The sequence below is a fragment of the Muscardinus avellanarius genome (genome assembly GCF_963383645.1).
Source record: "Muscardinus avellanarius genome assembly, chromosome: 20".
Lineage (NCBI taxonomy): Eukaryota > Metazoa > Chordata > Mammalia > Rodentia > Gliridae > Muscardinus > Muscardinus avellanarius.
Window position 1 is genome coordinate 739,643 of NC_137806.1, and position 22,805 is coordinate 762,447.

The following is a 22,805-nucleotide window of genomic DNA, read 5'->3' on the forward strand; positions in this document are numbered from 1 at the left end:
AAGCGCTCCGGGACCGCGCGGCGGGCTCGGGAACAATGCCCTTGCTGCGTAGGTAGGCAGGCAAGCATTCGTGGCCGAGTTTCAGGAGGTAGAGGGGAGCTCGGCCGCCCGGCAAGGAGGGCAGAGCCCTGCCCCGGGTTTGTGCGGTGGAGGTGGGTTTCTTTTTGGGGGGGTGCTGGACAGGTAGGTGGAGAGAGGCGGCTCCCCTGGACCGGAACCGCCTCGGCCCCGCAGCGCCGCGCCCCCCGCGTTCTGGGCCCGGGTCTGCGGGTCCTGAGCGCGGCCGGCGATAACGCGATGCGCCCCCTCCCTAGAGCCCCGGGCTGCCCGGCTCGCAGGCGCCGCGGCCGCGCCCCGCGTGTCCGCCCGCCCGCACCATGAACTCCATCGTCTTCGACCAGCTCAACGGCGCGGTGCTCTTTGAGGATGCCGGCGCTCCGGAGCGAGAGAGGGGCGGCCGGCCCTACGGCAGTGCCCTGGACGGTCCCCGCGCCCGCCCCGAGGTGGGCATGGCTGCCGGCCCGCCCCTGAAGGACAACCTGGGCCTGAGACACCGGAGGAGCGGGTATGCACGCGCTCGGGGAGAGCCTCGGGGTGGTGCGGGGCGAGCCGCGCCGGGGCCTGGGGTCTGCGGCCCGGGGTCAGGTGCCCCCGGGGGAGGGCAGATCTGCACCTCCCGGGCTCGCGTCCTAATCTTAAGGGCCTAGCCGCTCGGGTCGTGAGGATCAATCCGTGTGCACAGTTCAAACGAGATTTGCTGGGCACTGAGTTGCAAATGGCCAGTCCTCTGCTACCCGCCCCCGGGGCAGTCTCTTGCCCCCCTGGGTGCCGCAGGCTCGGAAGGAGCTGAGCGGGATGCACAGGACACCGAGGGGCCCGCAGTCGGGGACCCCGGATCAGCTCCGGGGGCCTCCTCTTCGGTCCGCGGAGACCTGGCCAAGCCGAGTGGCCCCTGGCCCTGGGCTGGCCTGGGCAGGCGGGCTCCCGAGGGGGGGAGCCCCCCGCGGCTTTCGGTGTAGCCGGGTGCCGGGGAGCCCGCGGGTGAGCTCCCGCCGTCCGGGCGGGGCCGGGGGCGACCTCTGTCCGGCCAGCCGGAGGAAGGGCGGCCGTCCTGGCCACCCCACCTGAGCGATTGCGTCCGCTGCTCGTTCTGCGGCGCTGCAGGCTGCGAAAACAGAGCCGCCGCCCGGTCCAGACGCGGCCGCGGGTCGGGGGGGGGGGGTAGCGCTTCTCGGGGCCTCCGCAGTCGAAGCCCCCGGGCAGCGCGCGAGCTCCCAGCGCGGGGCCGGGCTGCGCGGCGACCCCTCCCGGAGCCTCCCGGGAGCGCAGGCTCGGGCCCGCTTCAACACGCGCCAGCCGGGGGTCCTTTGACTTTACCCGAGGGGTCAGCTTGCCCCTACCCACTCGCCCTAGCCGGGCCCCGCACCCACAGTGCTCTTTAGGGTCCGTATTCTCCCACAAACATTTGCTTTGGAAAATTTTCTTTTCCAGAGGGTTAGGATGGGTGAGAACTCTAAGCCATCATCCCTTTTCATTCCTGCTGTCCGGTGGGCGACTTGTCCCGTGGCCACCGGGAACTGGAAGTCCTGGCGCCACGCAGGAGTGCCCTGGAAGGGCCTTAGCGCGCTGCCGGAGCCCGGGGAGGCCAGGGCCACCCGAGGGCTCGAAGCCAGCGGGCGGGCGAGGGAAGGCAGCCCAGAGCAGATCTGCAGCTCGACACGCTGGGTTCCAGGGAGCCCCTTGCCGCAGGACTTCCTGGACGGGCAAGCGATGCCCAAGAGAAGTGCCAGTGGCCCAACACCACCCAGAAACCGCGTGGCTTTCTCCCTTGCTTCCCCGGGCGCGGAGCAGGGGTACCGCCGGGCTGGATGCCCCGCAGCCTGGGCAGCGGCTCGGTGGCCCCTCGCGGCCTCTGGGCTCAGCATCCCCCGCACTGCCCTGTGCCCGCAGGCCCAGAGACCCCCCCCACCACCACCTCCTTCTCGCCTTGTGTCCAGGGCCCGGCAGAATGGAGGGAAGGCGCGGCACAAGCGGCAGGCTCTGCAGGACATGGCGAGGCCCCTCAAGCAGTGGCTTTACAAGCACCGGGACAACCCGTACCCCACCAAGACCGAGAAGATACTTCTGGCCCTGGGCTCGCAGATGACGCTAGTGCAGGTAACTGCGACCGTTGTGTTTTTAGGGTTCCCCAGGTGGCTGGGCGCCGCCGAGAGGGAGGGGCGCCTCTGGGCTCAGGCTTCTGCCCTGGACGCTCGGTGGGCGCAGGTGCGGAGTCCTGCTTGGGGAGGCTTCTGAGATTTTTTCCCTCACCCTCGCCTGTCATTTCCGGCGAAGGACCGGCCCAGGAGGGATCGCGTGCTGTGCTGTTAGGGAGGGGAGGTCGGCAGCATCGGCTGCTGCAGGTGGAGAAGGGAGTGGGGAATCTGGACTAGTGAGCCTGAGGAGGATACAGATGGTAGCCGCCTGAGGGGCTTTCAAACTTTAGGTGCACCAGGCTCGCCTAGAGGGCTGGCTAGAACAGACTGCTTTAAACCACCGCAGAGTTCCTGACTCAGTAGGTCTGGGATGGCGCTGATAACTTGCATTTCTCTTTTTTCTTTTCTCTTTCTTTCTTTCTTTCTCTCTCTTCGGTACTGGGGATGGAACCCAGGGGCAGTTACCTCCGAGCTACACCCGCCACCCTATATTTTGAAACAGTCTCACTCAGTTGCCAAGGGCCTCACTAAGTAGCTGAGGTTGTCCCTGAACCGTGATCCTCCTGTCTCGGCCTCCAGAATGCTGGGATTACAAGTGTGCGCCTCCGCAGCACCTGCAGTAACTTGAATTTCTAACACGTTCTTAGGTGAGGCTGAAGCGGGCTTAAAACTCAGCTTTGAGGACCATAGAGTGTGCTGCTGCATACTGGGAGTCCAAGTAAACCTCAAGTCCTGAATAACTTGTATTTATTTTACTTTATTTTATTGCGGATCTGGGGATGGAACTCAGGAGCATTCGACCCCCGAGCTACATCCCCTGCCCTATATTTTTTTTTTTTTTTTGACACAGGGTCTAAGTTTTGGAAGGCCTCACTAAGTAGTTGCGGCTGTCTGGGAACAGCGATCCTCCTGTCTCAGCCTCCTTAATGCTGGGATTACAAGCGTGCGACACCACGCAGGGCTCCTGAATAACTTTTTTTTTTTTTTTTTTTGGTGGTACTGGGGTTCCTGGAAGCCCTTCTACCTCCGGGCTACACTCCCAGACCTATTTTTACATTTTTATTTGGAAACAGGGTCTCCTGAGCCAGTGCGGGCAACTGGCTTTGGACCTGTGCGATCCTCCTGTCTCTGCCTCCCAAGCACGGGGATTACAAGCGTGTGCCACCACGCCCGGCTTCCTGAATAACTTTTAAAATGAACAGTGATTGACAGAGGTGTAGGAAGGAAGATGGAAAGAAAGGCAGGAGTGGCTTCTAGACGCTTTTTAAAATTGAAAGCATCATCGGACATCCGCTCGAATCTGCATCTGTTTGAAGCTGATGCTGTTCAGATTGGAGGAAGATTTCAGAGTTCAGATGGTTGGGTTAGCTGTCAAGTGCAAAGAAAATGCAAAACATTACTGTTTTGTGAATAAGCAGGACTTCTCGGAACCTGATCTTACTTGCTGTTCAGGAAAGCAAGCCGATGTAGAGCAGTTAGTATCATTAGCCCTTCGTGGAGGACATACTCAAGTAATATAGTTCTAGATCAGATACTTTCTCCAACACCGCACAGTTTTCTTCAGTAAATGTGAATTTTTATACATGCAACTAGAACAGACACCTTGAGAAAGAAGAGGAAGGGCTGGATGAGCCAGGAAATTTTACACATTACTACACTGTGACTGCGTTTGTGAAAATTTGGACATTCTATTACATGTACAATAAGACAGAACCACAAAATTTTAAAAAATCTTTATTAGATAAAATAAAATAATGTTTTCCAGGATATTTAATGAGGCCACTTAGGAATTACTGGAAAGTCTGACAGGCATACAAGTTGGCTTGTAGTCAGGCTGATCAAGATTCCAGTAGGTATTTTTCTGTTTGTTTTCACAATATAGTTGTAGAGAAAAGCATCTGTTTTTCTTCCTGGTAACAGGAAATTGTATTAATAGTGATTTGTTGCAGCACTAGAAGGAAAAAATTACGTTAGTATTCTTGGCTTGCTCTCCGTTTAGCCATGGATTTTTCAGTGGTTTACAAAAGCACTTTCCAAGTATGTTATTACAATAAAAACTTGACTTATGAAAATAAATAAATATGCCCCAGTTTCATTTAGATATGTATGCTATTTTTGAATATATGCTAATTTATAGTTATTTGAATATTTCACAATGATGTCAGAAATAAAACATTACATTGTTTTGGATGACTATAGGGCTCCATATTTAATGCTTGCCATTCTTTCAAAGAGAAAGTAAAAATATTTTGATGTATTATAGAACATTTTATGCTTATGAAAAAGAACATTTGCCATTAGGAGAGACATTTAAATTTTTATGCAGTAGTTTTGTTGAGTTGCTATACAAGTAGTTATAATTTTAACACAAAACCAAATTATTTGCTGCCTGTAAAATAGTTCAAATACAAATATTCTTTTTATATTTAGGTCTTGGTGAAGCTATTACATTTTTTGAATTTTCATTCAGACTCCTTTCATTTTTAGGAAATAAAGATTCTAGTTTCTAAGTGGAATGAACATTACTTATAATAACAAGTGATACCTGTATTGCCATAAATGAAGTTGATTTCTTAAACTTTAAAGTAATAAATGGAAAAAAGTTGAAATACATATGTATGTATTCATATGTACATATACATACATCTATCTATTTGTATATATAGGGGTTTGTATAAGTCAAATATAATTTAGCCCTTCAAGGCAAATTCTGGCTCCAGGAAAAATATAATTTATGTAAATGCTTTACACTTCTGGGAAAAATATGAAGCCGTGATCTGAATGAAGCTTTTCATCCTTGCACACGAGCCCCATGCGATGAGTCAGATTCTCCCGGCACATACGTGTCTCCTGTGGACTGAGCCTGCCTGAGCAGAGCCATCGTGACCTACCCGTGGGGTCCGCGCACCACATCGCCCCGCAGGGTGCTTGCCGTACAGTGAGCTAGCCTTACATTTTGTTTAGCTGTAAATTTTTGTAGAGTGAATAACTCCCCTTTGGGAAATCACATGTCTATTTCCAAAATACTTTTCTGACAACTAAGAATGTCTTGAACTGTGACTAAGATGCTCTAGATGTAAAGCCCATCTGATGGCAGGGAGCACACAGGAGGCGGCTCATTACATTTAATATGGTACCACAGTTCCACTTTTGAGCACGAGGGTAACCCATGTTATTTTCTGAATATCTGAAAATGTCATGTAGTTATATCTTTGTTGTTATATATGGAATGTTTTCCTTCTTTCTGTCCAAACTCTCATTTCTTGCTTATTGTAGTTTTCTACCTCTGATTCCTCTAGTTTATAGTAAGCTGTCAGCATAATTATCTTATTCCTTAGGTACAAAAATGTCTTATATTCTGGACATTTTCTTTACATTTAACAATTTCCTTCTGGTTGTGTACCAGACTTTTCAGACAAAGAAATTTTACTTTATTTTGCCATTCTTCAGTTGATAAGAAGAGTGTGAAACTTGGTCAATAATTGCCCTTGAAGCCTAAAAAAAAAAGCCTAGAATTAAAAAGATGGAAACTTTATCAGGGCTTCAAATGGTAGTTTTTATGATAAATAATAGAAGCTGTTAAGACATTAGTCAACTCATTTTTTTCATCTTTGAGAAGTAAAATAGAAAGAATGCATATGCAAATTGTACTTATTCTTAATTTAATGGTTTATCTTACTATGTTATAACTATTTTTTATTTCATTTGAATTATTAATCTGACCGCTTCTTAATTAGATATAAACGTGTGTATGTGTGTGTGTGTGTGTGTGTGTGTGCACTCATGCTTTCATTTTAACTGACCCAGGTATTCCACTGTGCTTGGTTCCTATGGCAACCATTGTCCAAATCTAAAAATATACCGTGTATTCTCAAAATATGAGCAGTTTAATTAAGAGTAATATAAAGTGGCATGCAATTGAGGTTTTGTATTTTTCAGTATATGGCGCTTACCATGATATAATGATTTGATACTAATACTTCTTGTATGATACAAGTTTCAAATCCCAGCAATGTTCATGTGCTGTTTGATTAACACTTGTAAGATGTGACTCCCTGTGTTGATGTACTCTCTGATTTTTGATTGACTCTCTGATTTTGCTTGGAATTGAGGGCTGATGTGTGGGCCTTTGTCAATTACAAGACATGAGAATTGTTAAATAATTACCAGAAGCTTAAATTGTTCCTTATACAATTTTAAGTGTCATACTACATGGTATGGAAACGAAGCACTCAATATCTCAGCTGAATTTCACAGAATACGTTTGTTAGTTCAGTGTGTTCAAAGGTAGACATATCAGTTTATCCTTTTGGGCTTGCTATAATGATTTCTTTGTCAGTAGGATGAAGTAAACACCACTGTAAGAGTAAAATGAAAATTACTTGGTTTTCTTTCCAATTTCTAGATATTTAGCTCCCTAAAATTCCCACTATAAGCCGGGCATGGTGGCATATGGTTGTAATCCAGTTCTTGGGAGGCTGAGACAGGAGGATCACAGGTCTCCAGCTGGCCTCAGCTACTTAGTGAGGCCCTCCAAAACTTAATGAGACCTTGTTTCCAAATAAAGAATACGCTTGTAATCCCAGCATTCGGGAGGCCGAGATCAGAGGATCACGGTTCGTGGACAGCCTCAGCTACTTAGTGAGGCACTTTGCAACTCAGTGAGACCCAGTTTCAATAATAAACAGAGCTGGGGTATAGTTCAGAGGTACAATGCCCCTGGGTTCCATCCCCAATATTGCAAAAAAAAAAAAAAAACACACACACACACACATTAAAATGATAGGACCCCTATATTTGAAAAACTAGCTAATCCCCCACGACATTGAAAGATTTTTCATTTTTGTATATTAGACTTAGAGTTTACGAGTGCTTTTTAAATTACAATACCAATGTGTTTTTATTATGTGAAAGTGTCATAAGAGTAGAGGCTTACATTGCACTATGTGGGTACATAGTATAAGTTAATTAAGATTAGCTAAAATTTTACTAATTCAGTCTGAATGATATGTTGTATAGGAAAAAAAGTAACAAGTTCTAGGTTTGAGTTCTACTAAACATGAGCAGTGCAGGCTTTCCTCTGTGTGTGAGAAGAGCAGAGGACAGAATCGCACATGGCTGCTTGCCCGTAGTAGTGGTAGGAGCAGAAGGTAGGGGTGTGACAGCTCTGAAGGAAATTCACTCTGGTATAGGAAAGCTTGGGCCACATTCACTGGTCTTAGTTTTTAGGTTGGCAAGGATTTTAGAAACCAACGAATCAGTTTTATAGTAGATGACTTAAAGTCTAGAAAGGTGAATGACTTAACTAAATTCACACAACATGCTTTTTGGCAAATTCACAACAGGAACTCTGATCTCTTTCCGTGATACCTCAGTTACAGGATGTCAGGACATCAATGAAGATTAGAAGTTAAGTGATTAAGTCAGAATGACACGCCAGCATTTATATTTGGTGATGGCTGTTGAAATCCACGTAAGAGAATAGACGGAAGGTAGGGATGGGACGTTGAAAGAATGTTCTGAAATGTCTCGTCACAAGTGGTGCCAGCCAGGCCTGGTGGCGCACGCTTGTCATCCCAGCATTCGGGAGGCGGAGACAGGAGGATTGTGGTTCCCTGCCAGCCTCAGCTACTTAGTGAGGCCCTCTGCAACTCAGTGAGACTTTGTTTTAAAGTAAAGAATAAAAAAATAGGGATGGGGTGTAGCTCTGAGGTAGAATGCCCCTGGGTTCTATCCCCAGTACCAGAAAAAGTAGAAGTGTTGAGGACTGGATGAACCCCTTGGCAGTGCATGGAGGATCAGAAGGAAGTTTAAGAAATGAGGAAAGGGATGAGGTGAGGAAAGGGATGAGGCGGTTCATGGTTCCATCGCGAACACCCCCGTCATCTGTCCATTTCCTTAGTCCTTCTGGGGGTTCCGGGGAGAAAGCTCGTGAAGTCCTGGCAGTGACACCCCGGCCAGTGTACAGGAGCGGCTCAGTACGTATTTGCTGAGTGAGTAGGTCTCAGAAGTCATTTGTCTGTTCAGGAGAGAAAGACCGAGAATCTGAAGTCAGACAGAATCATAGTAACAACAGCTCAGCTTGATAGAAGAGAAATTGAGATAGTACATCCTTGACCTGAGCGCAAAAGGCAGCTATTGCTGAAGGCAGAAGGAGGTAAGGCTGGATATACTGAAATATTGAATTTAAATGACAAAGCCATTGTGTAAGCCATCAGGACAGGGAGAAAAATATAAAGTTTTGCTTTTTTAAAGTATAGTTTGCTACAGCTTCAAATTAGAGCTTGAGCAATGTGCAAAGAAACCGAGTTTTATAATATAGCTCTTTCTTTTTTAAAAGAAACTCCAGTAAAAATATTGTCACATGAACTATTATCGTAATATGGGGTCAGGTTCTGGAACAAATTGGCAAAAAGGCCTAATTCTCTTCTCTTGTTTCATTCTTTAAAAAGCAAACGTTACCCTTTTAGTTTTTTTAATCTTTATGATGATGATATCTTGAGAGTTTAGAAGTAATCTCAAATGCATTTCAGCCTCTGGAAATCCAACCACGCCGTAAAAAAAGGATAGAGTGGTTTCTCTCTTTTGGAGTTTTGTTTTGCTTCACCTATGTGCATAAGAAACACATTATTTTCAGCTTACAGTGGCGTGTTCTTGGCTGTTGTCCTCCCCCCGCTCTGTTTCATCTCTGAGAGTCTTTGCTTCCTCCTTTTTTAACACCCTGCCTGCTTAGCAGCGGGTGGTTTCTAAAGCATGGCCCCATGCGCTCTTCGTTCTGCCTACTCAAAACTCGGGCACTCGCCTCTGCGCCTGTGCTCAAGGCTCATCTTCCTCTCCCTGCAGTTTCAGATTCCAGCCTTACTTTCCGCGGGCATCTCTTCTCTATGCTCTCCAGCACCTCACACTAGATGCTCCTGAACCAAAAGCATCATCGCAACCTCGGAGGTCGCACTTTCTTTCTCACACTGGCACTACACTTCTCCTGGTGCCACATGTTCGCTGGCTCGGGTGGCCTCTGACGCTTCCTTCTTTCTTACCTTCTCAACAGCGCTTCTGGAATTTGGACTATATTTGCTTCGGTGTCCTCATGGGAAAACCCTTCCCTATCCACTCCTCCTAACAAGGTCCAGCCTCTTTTCCAGGACTAGCTTAACTTCCTCATGAAGTCTTGAGTCACATATAAAAGTAATCTCTCTTTCCTTTGGAAAAGAAAATATCCCTTTTTTTGTTGCTGTTTAAGATGGGGATATCACCTGTTGTCCAGGCTGGCCTTGATTTCCTGGGCCCAAGCAACCCTCCTGCCTCGGCGTCTTATGTAGGAGTGGGTCACCACGCCTGGCTTCATTTTATCTGAATGCTTTCCCTGTCATTTATCACACACTCTTTCTTACGTTAGTTATTTGTATACTGTCCTATCTTGCTTGCTGGAGTTTTTCTTACTAAAATACACACTCAGTTGAAGAAATGATGCAAATTCTTTTATGTCCTGAGAATATCTAATGATCAAAGATGTAGAGAGAGGCTTAGATCCTTTGTGGGGAAACAATTGTATAATGGGTATATTTTTATGTTTTTGTTGATCAAAAAACAATAATACCATTTTAGGTGTCAAATTGGTTTGCTAATGCGAGACGTCGGCTTAAGAATACCGTTCGGCAACCAGATTTAAGCTGGGCCTTAAGAATAAAATTATACAACAAGTACGTACAAGGAAATGCCGAGAGGCTCAGCGTAAGCAGTGACGACTCGTGTTCGGAAGGTCGGTTCATACTTTTATTTTCCTTTTTTCTTTTTTTTGCATTGCCTTTGAATTAGAAGTTCACTTCCACTTCTTTTTTTTTAAGCAGTTAGTTTTATTTATTTATTTATAATTTTTTATTAGTGCATTGTAGTCACACATCTTAATGGGATAAAAGACTTGTGAAGACATATACTCACAGATCATCCAATTAGCCCTTACCCAGTCCCCACCCCGCTCCCTCCACATCCCTCCTTCCCATGCTTGGCTTAGCGATTGACTTTGATATGTTTGTGCTCTAGAGAGCTCCCCTCTTCCCCTCCCATCCCCTCAGTCAGGTCGCCTTATTTGCTCCTCTACAGGGTCTCCTTCTTCATCTAGAGTTCCTCCTGGTACTCATTTCTCCCTAGCTTTCACATTTTAGGGAAAGCATCCACTTCTGGTTTTAAGGTTGAGCCCACAAAATAGAATGGTACTTTAGGCGTTGTTTCGTGATTGCATGAGTTAATTTTTACAATACTAATGACCAGCTGAGTTATGGCCATTTCCTCCTGTTTATAGATTTATCATATGTTGGAAGAATGCTTCCTGTGAAATACATTAAAATTAAAATACCATGGGGAGAAATGACATCAAAGCCTGCTTTCTTTTGCCTAAAAAAAAAAATCTTGTATATTAAGAATGATTTTATGCTTTTTTACATATTTTTCCTTGTTTATATCTTTAATAATGAAATACGACAATTGAATGGTTTAAAAAAGTATGTTTATACTTACTTTTATAAGTACTACTTAGCAATATTGTTTTCCCCCTTAGATGGAGAAAATCCTCCCAGGAACCACGTGAATGAAGGGGGCTACAGCGCGCCGGCGCTCCATCCTGTGATGAAAAGCGACAGCTCGGTGATAAAGGCCGGAGTGCGGACGGAGTCACGGGCCAGTGAGGACTATGTGTCACCCCCAAAATACAAGAGCAGCCTGTTGAACCGTTACCTTAATGACTCTCTGAGGCACGTCATGGCCACGAGCACCGCCATGATGGGCAAAACAAGGCAAAGAAACCATTCGGGATCTTTTAGCTCCAATGAATTTGAGGAAGAATTGGTATCTCCATCGTCCTCAGAAACCGAAGGCACCTTTGTATACCGCACAGGTAAGCCTGTGCCTTTTTGTTACAATTGCTGTGATACCCCGTGTGAAATGGAAATAAAACTGCAGCACAGGGTTTACTTTGACACGTATAAACACATCCTATTATTCATATGTTGCCCATAATTCTGTTTTAAAGCTTTTGTTTTGACTTGACAGTTGTTATCGTTGTCGTAGTACATGACGGTCTTAGAGATACCGTGATATTCTTAGTTTAATAATAAGGGTAAGCTGGGCATGGCAGCACCCACCTGTAATCCTGTATTTTGGGATGCTGAGATAAGAATAGCAGGCTCCAGGCCTGCCTCAGCAATTAGGTAAGGCCCTCAGCAACTTAGTGAGATCCTGTTTCAAAATAAAAAATGAAAGGGCTGGAGGTATAGATTGAAGGTAGAATGCTCAATCCCCAGTACCAAAAATAAAATAAAATAAAGGTAAGAATTTTCATTCTTGACGGCAATTGTAGCCTTAACGATCGGTATATATTGCCCTTCATAAATAACTAGAGGCTGGATTATAGCCGGTCCTGCAAACACTTTATATTGCATCTTTTCCTCTTACATACTCTGATTGCAAACAGTGAAATGAACACAAGTTAACACGAGCGGCGAGTTTCTGCGAAGGAAAAGTATAGGTCTGGCTTCAATTGCTTTGAAAATTTTACTTTCATTTCTGGAAAACACAAGCAAGGCTGATACATAGTTTTGAAGTTTTTATTTTGATTCGAAAAATATTTAGTCAACTTCTACCCATCCGAAACATTGAGATGGAGTCGCAGGTTTGTTAACGTTTTCTATCTTGACTTCTTCAGTTCCCAGAGAGATTTGCTCTCGAGGCATATTCGAACAGGTTGCTTTAGAACAAGGGGTCTGTGTGACCTACAGCTACTGGAGATAAGCGTCTGGGTCCTGAAAATGCCGACGAATAAGCTTTAATGTCAGATCTGGAAACAAGTTCAGAAAGCGCCCAGTCCAGCCACAGTAAATCTCAGATAAGAAAGTCCAGACCAAGAACACACAGACGTCCCTCCTCTCCAGATGCGGAGTCCAGCTGAGCTGCACAAGAATAAACATCATATTAGCGGACTGCTGTTCTGAATACAGCGACCACCACCAGCCATTTGCTGAGTAGTTGATACACTGAGCCCTGTGGCAGATGACACAACTTTGCTACATTTAGTCCTTGTGGTGTCAGGGAGCTTCATGTGGGAAAAATACAGCTGTAGGAAGGAACTTAGCCTTTGTCTCTAAACTCCCCTTCAAATTAATTAGCCAGAAATATCATTTTCAAGTATTTACAGTTGCGTATAAGATATGTTATCTGTGACCATTTGGAGAAAAAGTCTTAAGTCAGCTTCATTTTCTGTTTACGTCTCTTACTTCAGTGATACAAACCACTTCAAGCACTCAGAAGTGTAAAATAAACAATAAGTGGGTCCAGGAAGAAGTAAAAGTAAAAGGCTGTTTAGCCCAGAGCGACAATGAAGAAACTATAAGTCAGTATCTCACTAGGAACCAGAGCAGGATGGGGGATAATTTGGAGCTTTACGAATGTTTACTTTCAGAAAAAAGTAAAAAACTGAAGTCATTCAAATATGAATAACAGAAATAAAAAAACGTTAAAAACGTAAAATGAAAAGCTGAGAAAAACAAATCTTGAGTTGACTCTTTAAAAGTAGAAATAAGTAAAATTAGATACAAATTAAAGTTGGAGATGACAAACTTGGGAGAAACGATTAATTCCTGTGTTATTTACACTGTTCTGGGACATATAAAATTATGGGAGGCATATAAAATATAAATGATATTCTAATTCCAAACCAGGTTGAGATAGCATCAAACTCAAAAGTTTTGTTTTTGATACTGAGTATATAATCGCATGAGCTATATTTATAATGTGGTAGTAAGTGAAAAACAAGTCAGAAATGTAGAAACACTGGTGATAATACAAATATGCATAGACAGAAACAGTATTTCTAGAAATAACATGAAATTAACCTTAATGAGGTGGGTAATTGGTTAATAATAATTTTTCTTAAAATTTCTTTACGTTACCCAGTAAAATCAAGATCATATGCCTCTAAACCTTCCCTACTTTGTTAACTCTTCTGAAAATGCATATTCTTTTCAGAGGTGGCAACATAGAAGATCAGAAATACTAGCCTGCCTGCAGTTGATACTTTTCACATTTAAATATTGTGACCATTTGTATTTCTTAAAGCATCCAAACGCTTTAAGTGCATTTGGTCTATATTAAAGCCTATCCATTTGTCAAGTTCTATTTTTAAATACCAGCCTATTTTTAGTTACGTAAGTAGTGAGAAAGCAACCCAGATATTTAAACTTCTGCATGTGTGGAAACTTAAAAAAGACAAGATTTTAAAAAATATTTTCTTTTTTTTTTTTTTTTTTTTTTGGTGGTGGTACTGGGGTTCCTGGAAGCCCTTCTACCTCCGGGCTACACTCCCAGACCTATTTTTACATTTTATATTTGGAAACAGGGTCTCCTAAGCCAGCGAGCACAGCTGGCTTTGAACCTGCGCGATCCTCCTGTCTCTGCCTCCCAAGCGCGGGGATTACAAGCGTGCGCCACCATGCCCGGCAAAATATTTTCATTTTTTTTAGGGATGGAGAATTAAGAGAAACTGACAGCCACAGAGTGTTCTGCTAGATTTCAGACCAAACAGGCTTCTTCTGTCTTCTGTGGGGACTGAGTGAGGCTCTGGGCAGTCGTAGCTGGGTATCACTATGCATGCATGAGGAGTAGAACAGGGGGCTTCACAAAATGCCTTTTGAGCAACTGCTATGGTTTTCTATGACAGACAGGCTTATCCTGAATTCCTTCAATTCATCTTTCCTCACCTAAGTAGAAATTCTCTAAGTCTGCTATTAACTAAACAAAATTTTTTTCGAGAACACCTCTAAGAGCTGGGTGAGGTGGTATACACCTGTAATCCTAGTACTTGGAGGCTGAAAAGAGAGGATCACAGATGCAAGGCTAGCCTCAGTAACTTTGTGAGACCCCATTTTTGTGTGTGTGTATATGGCATGGGGGATTGAGCCAAGAGTCATTCTACCTTCAAACTACACCTCCAGTCTGATTTTATTTTTTATTTGTAAACAGGATCTTGCTAGATTGATGAGAGTCTCACGATTTGCTGAGACTATCTTCAAATGTGTGGTCCTTCTGTTTCAGCCTCCCAGGTACTGGAATTACAGGTGTGTACAGGCATGCACTACTACTCCTGGCTCAAGACTCTATTTCAAAATAAAAAAAATAAATAGGGCTGGGAGTATAAATCAGAATGCCCCTGGGTACAATCTCCTGTAACTCCCCCCTCAAAAACAAACGACTTCTAAGAAACTTTATTAGTTTTTCTTTGTTAAGGAATGTTATCCATTCTTTTCTGAACAAGAGTTGCTATTTCATGATGGATTTTATTAAAATTGTAAAACCAAAAAGCCAAAAGAAATCTAGTGTGTGGAAGCATAATGGATCATTGAACTTTATTTCACTTATTCTTATCAAATCCTAGGAGGAAGAAGCCTTGTGGCTTACAAAGTAGTAATCTCGGTTGAAGATATTTTGAAAAACCATCAAAGCAGAGAAAGCATGTTTCTTATTAATTCTGTGTAGACGTTTCTTCTCTGTCATCTGCGGCCTTTGGCATCAGGCCAGGGACATAATGGGCACACAATAAACCTTGGTTGAAACGTGTCTGACAGGGATAGTGATAACATTACGGTTGACCAAAAGTATTAAGGTCGTTGCTTTAAATACAATTAAGTAACACTTTGGGAAATTAGTCACTCAGTTGTGTCTGTTAAATGAGGAAATCTTAACGAGAACTTTAAGCCATTTTCATCACGTTAGGTTAATGAGTGGTTGTTTTCTGATGTTTGATAGCATGAATTCCACTGTAAACTGATACGTATGCGGGTGTGCGGTGTCAGGATAAGTGGCCATTGTCGTGACATCTGCCTTTGGTCCTACCTGCTCCAAGTGGGACTGTCTGTGTCACCTTGCCGAGGAAATCCTTATTGGAACCTTGCATAACTTGGGGTAGAATTTGACTTTAACCTCAAAACCAAATCTATTAAATTTCTGTGCGGAAGGGGTGAGATAAGTTCCTAAGAAGTGTAACTATGTAAGAGAAATCGGGCGAGCTTTGAAATAAAGCGTGCGGCTGTCCCCTCTTCTGTGTGGACGAGTCCTAGTGTGTTGTTTCCTTTCGTAGCTCACAAGTGAACGAGTTATAAATGCCTGGGCTGTTCTCACTCCACTGTTATGTATAATTAAAATGGACCAATTAAAAAAGTGAGAAAAATGCATATTTTCTGAGTCCCACTGCCAGTAAGTAATTCATAAATGTAACCTGCTCCCAGGAGGCCAAGTGTTAAAACTTCAGCTTGTTAAAATGTCTTACTTAAACGCAGCTGGTATAGCCGCGACATCTCGGCAATTTGGAGCAGGTTCTATGTCAGTGTGAGATAGGCAGCATCCCTTCCTTTTGACTGACGTGAGCATCCCTGAGGAAATGGGGATTTTAATGGAGAAAATAAAAAAAACTCATCTAGCCGGGCGTGGTGGCGCACGCTTGTAATCCCCGCGCTCGGGAGGCAGAGACAGGAGGATCGCGCAGGTTCGAAGCCAGCCGCGCGCGCTGGCTTAGGAGACCCTGTTCCCAAGTAAAAATGTAAAAATAGGTCTGGGAGTGTAGCCCGGAGGTAGAAGGGCTTCCACGAACCCCAGTACCACCAAAGGAAAAAAAAAACTCATCTACTTAGTTCATGGGCCGCTTTGGGAGGTAGAGTCCATTTTAGCTGGTCACAGTAGTAGAACTATAACACAAGTGAAAGGATTAGCTGATTTGATTGCAAAAGAAAGACGGACTAGGAAGAAGAAAGTTCTGAAGGTGACAAAGGCCCACTGACATTTTTTTTATTATTATTTGAGGATCTTTATTTTTAAAAAATTTTTATCGGTGCATTGTAGTCATACATCTTAATGGGATAAAAGTTGGTGGAGACATATGTGCACACATCACCCAATTAGCCAACTGACCATTTGAATCATTGCATTCTTGGCTAATGATGACAGGCAAGGGAGAAGGTATTTTGCATCCCTTTTCTCTCGTCCTCTTCCTACACAGGGAGGGACTTTAGAATTTAAGCTGGTCTCAGTAGTAAAAGCCAGGATTGTTCATGAGTTCAACAAGCCATGGATCAGGATAGGTCTTCTTCTTAACCTGTAGCATAGTTTCTTTAGAGAAAGGCACTCTCTGGTTCTAACAGCTGAAACAAGTGGTCCTGTAGGGCAGTCTGCTTGCATATGAGGTTTTCCTGCAGGCACTCACCTACACCCAAGGATATTTGTAAAAGTTACTCCACTTAAACCCTGGGTTAGGTTAATGGAGCCCTGTGGCCACTGGGTCACTATCAATGAAACTTTTTTTTGATTTTGTACTGAGGATTAAACCCAGGGCATTCTTCTGCAGAGCTATACCTCAGCCGTTTTTATTTTGAAACAGAGTCTCGCTAAATTGCTCAAGCTGCCTCAAACCTGTGATCTTCCTGTCTCAGCCTCCCCAGTACTGGGATTACAGGCATGCATCCACATGCCTGGCTAATGAACTATATTTTAAAAACCCAAAGAAAGATTTGCAAAGATGCCTCAGTAAGCCCTTTTGGAACAGTGAAGATTCCTCTAACTGACCTATGTCATCAACTTCAGGATTTGGACTAGGATAACTTAAGCTATCTTTAGATAGCGGATGGCTGCGTGAAATTCCACTGTGTGTCTGGGCGTTTTCTTTATCCATTCAACTGTTGACAGACACCTCGACCGGTTCCATAACTGGGCTTCTGTGAGTTGTACTGCAATAAATATGGGTATGTGGGTATCACTATAGCATTCCAACTTTAATTGTTTGGGAATTTTATTTAGCTATATTATTATGTCATTTGCAGGAAAATGGATGGAACTAGAAGATAATATGCTAAGTGAGATTAGCCAGCGTCAGAAAGTTAAGGGTCATGTTTTCTCTCCTGTGTGGAAGCTAGAGAGAAAAGAAGAAGAAAAGGGACTCTTAAAAAAGGAGACTTGAAGAATAAGGCAGGGGTTTGGGGAATGGTGACGGGAAAGGGGGGAAGGCGGATTGAGGAAAGAAACACTTCAAATAACGCTATGTCCATATATGAAGCTATCACTGCCCATCTCAGTAAGAGCCAGGGGACCCAGGAAAGACGAGCAGGGTGGATGTGGAGCGAAACACACCCAGTGCTGTGTGCTTGGTGAACGCATCACTTGAATCTCTCTGCGATTTATAATTATACTGCACCAATAAAAGTATAAGAAAAACAAAAGAAATCAAGCAAGCCCCATCGGCAGTTGGGAGGGACTGCATTACAGACAGTATGTTGGCGACACCGGGTTTCTCTTCGCGAATCTGTTGACCAGTAAGTCTTCCTCAGATGCATTTCTCTAATTGTGTTCCCTTTTTGTGCTGCCGTTTTCTTGTTTCCTAATGAAAGAATTAAGCTTTGCCGTTTGGATTATTCCAGACATTCTTTTCCTGGCAGGCGGATGGCTGTTGATCCGCTCCAGCAGAGAATAATAAAACCCTCTCTCAGCACTCCAGCTAGTGGAAGGAAAGGGATACTTGAAAGTTTGTCCCGTGTCTTGATTTCCCTCACCTATCAAATGCCATCTGGGATGTGTAGCCCGCAAATGTGAAATTTCTAAATAGCAGAAATTTAAGTTCTCGTTTTGAATAGAATTCCCTGTCCTCTAAACGCTGCTCTCTGATACACTTTCAGAACCTGTCTCTTTTCTAGGCTCCTTCCTCGTAGCGCTTCTTAAATGTCATTCTGCCCTTTAAAATCAGAACCATTAGGCTTAACTAACTACAAATTCGAACAACTTGCCCCTAACTCCTTTGAATAAAGAACAATGTTTTCCTGGTAGTCTTTGGAAAAGGGAACTTTCTGAATTTTTTTTTTTTTTTTGTGTGTGTGTGTGTGTGTGTGTATGTGGAACTGGCGATTCAACCCAGGGGGATTCTACCACTGAGATAAAACCCTAATCCTCTTTTATTTTTTATTCTGAAGCAGAGTCTTGTTAAGTTGCTGAGGCTATCCTCAAACCTGTATTTATCCTGTCTCAGCCTCCTAAATATAGAAATTAGGACATTTGGGAATGTGCAGGATTACTATAGAATTATAAAAAATGAAGTATTATTCTACATGCTATAGATTTTTTATTTTTTTCCTGATTCTTATTTAGAAAGCACTTTCTAATATTCTTATTGGTGCACTGTACTTATACATCATAGTGAGGCCAGTGGATACAAACATACGTACACACAGCTTTCTTAATAAATATTCAACCGTGATGATCATGGCAAAAGATATTTACACGGGCGATTTCTGAAATTCAATTTTTTTTAAAAACTGCATTTGCTTTCTGGATTCACTTGCAAAACCTAAATGAAATGACATCAGTTTTCCACCCATTGTGGAGAACCTAGAGATCTGTGGCAGTTGAATAAAGAGAGCATATTGGCAGCTGGGTCCCTGGGGGATGACTTCTCCTGCAGTTTACTTTATTACTTAGGACCCTGTTAGAGGATAAAGAAGCCAAGATGTCGACCTTGAGACTTGAAGGTTATAAACAAAGTAAGAGGATGTGGCAGCTTGGTTTGAAAATGTACAGATATCTTAGGGCTGTGTTTCACCTGCTTATTACTGTCTTTGGCCACACCTAGGAAAGATAGAAACACTGACTTCATGTTTGTCAGAATGTAGACAAATTCTTTTCTGAATTGTACCATATTTTCTCACTGCCTTGTATGTATTCAGAGCTTCATGATGCCCTGAAATGGTGTCATATTAACTTTATTTTTAGGCCCCCTCGTACTAAGTGTGCTAGCTTTCACACATCTGCTCCATGTATTGAGGGAGTTAGTGCTTTAATGATTTAGTCTGTTCTTTAAATCATAAAAGACAAGAAAGAAAAGGGTATTGAATAAATTAAAATCGGGGAAAAGAAACAGGGAAGATTAAACAAAAGGAAGCTTAAAACAATAAAATGTTGAAGAGTTTTCAGAATTAAATTTGTGTAAAATGAAACTAAATCGACTTTAAGTCAATGAATGGCTTGCAGGAAAACGCTTGGGGAAGAAATGGAAAAGGTCGGTGAACTTAAAGGAAATCCACTGAAGAGCAGGAACATAGGCGCTAGACTCGGTGCTGGGGTGTCTTTGTCGCTGCCCCTGCACAGCCTTACAACATTCACACAAAGTGCAGATCCACGGGCTCGAGTCCAGGCAGGTGAACGCTCCTTCCAGCCACTGGCAGGGCTGACAAGAGCCCATAAGTGGAGCTTTGACTTCAAGTTGACTGGGACCGGGAGTGTAACTTGCCCAGCATGCGCAGGCCCCAGGTTCAACCCCCAGCATCGCCACAGTAACAAAAGAATAACTTTTCATCCTATGTCAGAATAAAGCCCATGCAGACATTTTACATTTTCTATCTTGTCTATGTGTGAGAGTAAAGATCTCCTGGTTTTACACACTTTCCATCTCCATATTAAAAGCGCGGTTGCCACCCTGAGGTATTCTGACAGGCACGCTCTGGCTTCGCTCCTCCGCTGGCCTCGACCCGCAAACCCAGTTGCATTTTGTTTCCAGATCCTCGTTGCATTTCAGACTCGCCGCGGCTCACTCCACCCGTGCAGTTTCACAGACGTGCTTGTTCATGTCACTATATTTAAGACCGTGTCAGTATTTCCATTAAGAGACTTTTTATTCCCTGGGGCTTCTAAATAAGTCATAAAAATTCAAGCCAAACTCAAAGCTGGCATAAAAGAGTCTTTTTCTCTCCTTCTGTGTATAAGGAATATAAGCGCATAACTCCTACTCATTCTAAGTTTAGTTTGTAAACTATTTACTGATGGTACCAAATAAGATCCATTGACACTTTTGTGGCTGAAACTAAAAAGGATGTCAAACAGCTCTTACTGTCTGTAAAAATAACAAGTCATTTTATTTAATGAATATGGAAGTGGTTTCCTTTCTCTCTTTCTCTTCTGTGTTTTTGGTTACTGCTGCTGGTTTTTCCTGCCTGCCTCCTTACTTTGTTTCTAAAATTAAACAGGTGTTTTTCTATGTCAAAATGTGTCTTGTTGATAAAACAGAAGTTTTACTCAAGATAAACATGTGTTTTCCTCTAGTCCCAAGTTTTTGGCACGTATACAGTTTGGAAGCTTGTGTTCTTATTTTCTATGTAAATGATATCATTTTTAATTGTGAGTTTTGAGAAATCAAATAAGGTAGTCATAAACATATTTACTCTGCCCTATTTCTTTCAGACATTTTGAGATTTTTTTACTAGTTTTTAGTTGAAATGGAGGTTAGCATGTTTACATACCAGTTGCATGATAAGCCTTTTGGACCTCTGACCTTCAGTGTCTTTCCTAACTAACTTCTCTCCATTTTATTGTACTAAAAAGGTAAATAACTAGGGACTTTTATAAATGCAGCAGTCAATTTTGAAAGGATCATCCTGTTTGGTTCCTTATTTTGCAGATTCAAAAATTTCTGTAGACACTAGAAAAGGTGCTGAAGGCAGACGTTAGGTCGTGACTTGCTCTGCTGCTTGGAGCTGCAATCCAGGTCCTGGGGAAGTCTAACCACTTTTGGCAAGTTTAGGTCCTTAATTAAGCTTGCCTTTAAAAGTGCTTAAATTATTAGCGCTGAACTTTTGAGAACTTGGTTTGTACATTTCTAAAAATTTTCTCTCTTAATGGCCACTATATAAAGGCCCTAACACAGGCTGAAATTATAAAATTCAGGTGGTGATAGTCATGTGACTCCCAGGGCTTATTCTTTTACTACTAAAGAAAATAAGGATGTTTACAGGAAATCTCCAGTAGTTAATACTGGTAGCCCAAGTCTCTACAGTGCGTGCTCTGTTTGTGTGTAGTGTGTGTATGTGTGTGTGTGTGTGTGTGTGTGTGTGTGTGTGTGTGTGTTAGCAGTAGTAGTAGAAATTGAACATAGTTGAGAAAACATAGTCGCTTTTGAAAATGGGCCAGTGGTACCTTCCTTCTGCCTTGTGAATTACCGGAGACAGGAATCATTGCCAGGAAGTGGTCACAAACAGTTTGAGTGATAATAACAATCCAGTTGGAAAGTGGTTTGGAGACGGATTCGTCTCAGCTTTGACAATGACACAAGGTGGCTCCTCTGCTTCCAAAAGTTTTGAGTCTTCCCAGTCAGAAAGAGGAATGCTGGGCTACTTTCTGCAGCCCAGTATGAAGGAGCAGGGCAGGACACCTGAGGTGCCGTGGGGTAGAATTCATTTCAAATACCTCTTCGGCCAGGCACCTAGGTACAACACAGCTGAGGCCTAGACTTCGCTGTCTCACAGATTTGGGTGTCTGACCTATGGGCACCGTGACCTCAGTGCTCCTCGGGCACGTGCGTCTTTCAGTCATTGGGCTGAAGGTGGGTTTAGTAACTGCTTCTTGCTGGGTGTAATGGTGCACACCTGTGGTCCCAGTTCTGGAAGGATAAGACACGAGGCTTTCAGGTTTGAAGCCAGCCTCAGCAACTTTGTGAGGTCCTTTTCAAGATAAAAAAAATAAATAAATAAAAAGGATTGGAGGTGTAGCTCAGAGAGAAAATTCCCCTGGGTTCATGTCTAGTAGCAAGAGGATGAAAAAAAATATTGCCTCTCTTCCACTGATTTTGACATAATGGTCAAGACATACATCTTTGACAGAAAGAATGTGTTCATATATATTTTTTCACACAAAACAGATTTTTGCCTTTGATCATTTAAGCAAAGAGAATGACATTTTTACAATATGATTCATTTTGGTAATATAAAATTAAAATGGAAAAACAAAGACCTCAGATGAAAATGAAACCTTTTAAAATGCTGAAAGGTGGTTGGAGACAACCATTCATAAAGAGAGAATTCCAAGAGGCAGCTTGTTCTTTACGTTTTCACGTAGTTGCTGTGTGCAAAGAACTGACTGTCCCTTTAGTGAAGCCTGAGACTCAGGTTCTGGAGGACCAGTCTCAGTACGGCAGACACTGCAAGCAAGAATGCCCTGTTCTGCCAAGACTGTCATTATGACACTAAAGCGCGCCCTTTTGCTCTGGGCCAGACGCAGAGGTTGTCCTTCCAGTTTCTGCACTGATTTAGACAGCAGATCATTCAAAGGCAGAGTGGTATTTAGGATCATTTGTCACAGAGCTTCAAGGCAAGAGGATGGCTATCTGGCAAAAGCAGGAATTCCTTAAGTGTCATTGGGTCTTACATTTCTCAACGTAAAATCCCTGGCCAGAAGTGTCTTGGTGCCAAGCGCTTTTGCTGTGATGTCGCAGCCTAGGGGCTGGCTTTGCGTGCACCTCAAGGGCTCCGCCATCTGCGAGTGGGTCGTGATCGCTGTCTGCCGCGTCCTGTTACTGCTGTTTGAGGCGCATCCGCTCACGCTCCATTCTTTTCTCCTATAATTCTCTTCTGAGCTGTTAGATCTATCTAGCTGGATCAAGAAGTTGTTTTTTTTCCCCTCATTACCTTGTCGGTAGTTCACTTGGTCTTGTTTTAGTTGTTACTGTGTCTCCAGGGTTCTTTTATTTTAAACCTTTTAAGAAATATGGCACTAGTTCTGAGTTTCTTCTAACTCCTGGAGCCTCCAGTTTATCTAACCTGT

At 43.5% G+C, this 22,805-nt stretch overlaps 1 protein-coding gene across 1 annotated transcript in view; it reads left to right on the forward strand.

Moving 5' to 3' along the window:
- Window positions 1-377: 377 nt before the first annotated feature.
- Window positions 378-22,805, forward strand: part of MKX (mohawk homeobox) — a gene marked incomplete at both ends in the record, with an annotated part of 63,708 nt that continues 41,280 nt past the window's right edge. Inside the window, 4 exons of the mRNA XM_080716942.1 lie at window positions 378-565; window positions 1,998-2,157; window positions 9,801-9,954; window positions 10,750-11,085. Coding sequence (XP_080573068.1) covers window positions 378-565; window positions 1,998-2,157; window positions 9,801-9,954; window positions 10,750-11,085 — 838 coding nt within the window. The remainder of the gene's footprint in view (window positions 566-1,997; window positions 2,158-9,800; window positions 9,955-10,749; window positions 11,086-22,805) is intronic.